This window comes from Gastrolobium bilobum, unplaced genomic scaffold (genome assembly GCF_033153095.1).
Source record: "Gastrolobium bilobum isolate Gb01-03AN ecotype WA unplaced genomic scaffold, APGP_CSIRO_Gbil_v1 utg175223, whole genome shotgun sequence".
NCBI classification, from domain to species: Eukaryota; Viridiplantae; Streptophyta; class Magnoliopsida; order Fabales; family Fabaceae; genus Gastrolobium; species Gastrolobium bilobum.
In genome coordinates, this window is record NW_026899462.1 from 8,239 (window position 1) to 11,900 (window position 3,662).

The following is a 3,662-nucleotide window of genomic DNA, read 5'->3' on the forward strand; positions in this document are numbered from 1 at the left end:
ATGGTCATTCCCTCCTCTTCTTCTCGTGTGGTATGCAATTCCTGTCATCCAATTTTTGAGCATATATAAGTTTGAACCTTGAATTGTTTATTATAAGGTTACATGACATAATAACATTAGAATATAAACTTTATTCGTAAATAAAATATGTGATAATTATTAATGGTTTACGTATGCACAGGTGAACATGAGGTTTATGTTTAAAACCTTGATGCTTTCCTCATCAATACTAGTGTCTCTATCGAGCACGGCGTACTCATCCTATGTACTGGATCCCAAAACACACATCAAGTCAGCAACTTTTGTGTCTGGAAAGTTTGAAATGAGACCAGGATCAGTTGTGGAGACACAATTGATAGATATTGATTTTCCAAGAGGTCATGTTGGTATTAAGAGTTTCGATGCTGAACTAATTGATGAAGAAGGGAATCCTGTACCTTTGTATGAAACTTACCTCCATCATTGGTTTGCTTTAAGATACTTTGACGACCCAAAATCAACTAAGAGTCTTCTTGAAAGAGCCATTTTCGTGAGAAACCAAGGCACATGCCAAGGTCCTGTTCTTCCACATTATTGGGGCTTTGGGGGTGAATCACGAGGAACAACCTCAAACATTCCAGATCCTTTTGCAATAGAGGTAGGAAACCCTGCAAAACTTCCTAATGGGTTTGAAGACAAATGGTTCTTCAATATCATGGCCATTGATACACGTGGCGTACAAGATAGGAAAGGTTGCTCCGAATGCAGATGTGACCTTATGAATATCACAAAGAATTTCTTTAGTACCGCAAAGGATGTTGATGGCAAACCATTGAACCCTGATTATAAGGGAGGAATCTTTTGTTGCACTGACAAGTTACAGTGCAAATTGAGAGAGGGATTTCAGGCCCCAACGAGAAGGCTTGCCCTAAGATACAAAATAAGGTGGGTTGATTGGGACAAATTCCAAGTCCCTGTTAAGGTTTACATACTTGATTCCACCGATAAGGTAATGTCGAATGGCTCCAAAACAATCCACGGGTGCAAGGTAAATAACTTATGAATATACACTTAATTTTTAACTACACTTTTCAATGTTAATTGAATTCCAAAAAATTTGTTAATTTTTTGGGATTACGTGAGTATTAAAGATTTTCGATTTGTTATAGGTTGAATATACTATTCCGGAAAATGGTAATAACAACTCCCCTCATGTCCAAAAAACAAACATCCCAATGGAAAAAGGTGGTTATCTCATCTATGGCGTTGCTCATATGCATAGCGGTGTTGTTAATGCAACTTTATACGGAAAGGTGAAGTTCAATATTCGCCATCACTCTCATGATAGATTGGTTTATTGATTTTTGTGTGCTTGATATGTATTAAAGACATAAATTTTCTTTATAATCAATAAAATTGTAGGAAGACATATATTTTATTGTGTCTTCACTTCTAAAATTTATGTAATTTTATTAAATTAGGATGGAAGGACTTTGTGTACTTCAACACCAAAATATGGAACGGGAAAGGAAGCAGGCAATGAAGAAGGTTACGCGGTTGGAATGTCTGTTTGTTATCCACAACCAGGTACTGTCAAGATTAACGATGGTGAAACTTTGACCATAGAATCAATATACAAAAACGAATTTACCACCGGAGCTATGGGGCTATTCTACATCTATTTGGCAGAACGACTATCGCAAGATGCATAGACATCGTAATTACTTTTATCTACATATTGAATAATGTAGATCTTCTTTGTTGCATGTGCAATTAAGTGAACGATCATATTATTTCAATCGGAAATATTGTTCTATAAAATAAAGATTCATTTTTTGTACGTTCTATGCTATTGTTGTAAACATTATATTAGTCTCTTTGTCATATAACATTATTGCTACAATTACTTAAAATGTTTCTAATAATTAATTTAACTTTCTTTGCAATCTCATTACATTAGTTATTTGAATTTTTTTTAATCAATATTACTTTAAGGTGGTGATAATTACTTGCCAATTTGTTAGCAACTACTCACTAATTTTCTTTTTAGTTTATATACACTACTAGTAAAGTCAACATTGTTTCTTATTTTCCATTGCATTTTGGTAAACATGGTTCCAAATTTAAAATATAGTATTATCTGGAAGATATTGAAAATCAAGTACAGAATCGGTGTTCGAAAAAGGTGGTTGTATCATCAATGGCACTGCTCATGTAAAGAAAGAATGACTAAACAATAACACAAGAGAGGTGTGAATTGTGTTTTCAAAAATTTTTGCTTTAAACAAAAGAAAATCAAAAACCCCTTCTTAAGAAAGTATGCAAGAACAAATTAATTCAATTAACAAATGTTCCCCAATCCCTAAAACAAATTCAAGAACAATGGATCATAGAGAGTAATATGTAGTGAAAAATAAAAGATTAGGAAAGAGAGAATATAACATCGGGATTTATCCTGGTTCACTCTCTACCGCTTGAGAGCTACATCCAGACTGCCATCAATTGTTTCACTATCATCAAACTTTGAACCGGTGCTTGAAGAAATCATTTTACAAGAGAAATTTTACAAGACTGTGACCAACCCCATAATCACTCTTAACCTAAACCCTAGGATCACTCCAATTGTATAAACCAATCAACCAATCACTTAATCTGTACTAGAACCTGTAGAGTACTTCCCTATGTCTAGAAATACACAGAAAATCAAAATAAAACAGAAGAAAAAGGTAATTAAACAGATCCGGATATGTGTGTCTCCATATCCGAATATTCTGGGTTTTGAAATTGCAGTAATTTTCAACTCTATAAAAAGAGAGCCTTAATTAACTTAGAAAGAATTGATTGCCATTATATTAAGAGCAGATTATTGACTATTTAATTCATAGCACAAAGAGGATATTGGGGGAAGTCGAAACCCTAACTACGCTCGTTCTTGGTAATTAAACAACTCATCTTTTTAACTGTTTTTAATTCTGAAATTACATGTTATTGATTGTTTTAAAATTCAATTCTCTTCATCTCAATCTTGGTTATCCAACTAAATTGTGATTAGTGAACTAGCTCTTGAAACCAATCCTCGTGGGAACGATCTCGTACTACGGTACACTTTATTACTTAACGACCAGTGCACTTGCAGAGTCGCAACATGTTTTTGGCGCCGTTGCCGGGGATTGGATCCTTCAACATTAGAAGAAGCTATAAGCAATCTAGATTGGACTTTTCATTTTTCTGCAATTTAAATTTTCTGTATTTATATAATTTTAGAGTAAATATCTTTTTCGGTCCTCAACAAATTTTATAATGCCCGCTTCAGTCCCTAGCAAATAAAAAGGCTATTCGTGGTCCCTAAAAAATTCAAAGTGGAACCATTTTAGTTCTTTCGAGGGACTAATGTGGGTCTTTTTTGAATTTGTGAAGGATCACGATTTAACTAAATGGGTCCATTTTGAATTTCTTAGGGACCACAAATAGCCTTTTTATTTGCTAGGGAATAAAACGGGCATCGTGAAATTTGATGAGGACCAAAAAGTGTATTTATTCATAATGGTATTTTTCGTATTTGTATTTGTATTTTATTTTTGTTTTTTATTTATTTAATTTTTATTCTTTTAATATTATTATTATTTCAATTTCATTTTTTTATTTTATTATTATTATTTTAATTTTTTTTTGCATTTATTTAT

General features: G+C 33.0%; 1 protein-coding gene across 1 annotated transcript; it reads left to right on the plus strand.

The window, feature by feature from the left end:
- Window positions 1–1,691, plus strand: LOC133290548 (uncharacterized). Its single transcript, XM_061488645.1, has 4 exons — window positions 1–30; window positions 182–1,027; window positions 1,149–1,292; window positions 1,461–1,691. The coding sequence occupies exons 1-4, from the start codon at window positions 1–3 to the stop codon at window positions 1,689–1,691; spliced, it is 1,251 nt and encodes a 416-aa protein (XP_061344629.1).
- The last annotated feature ends 1,971 nt before the right edge of the window (window positions 1,692–3,662 follow it).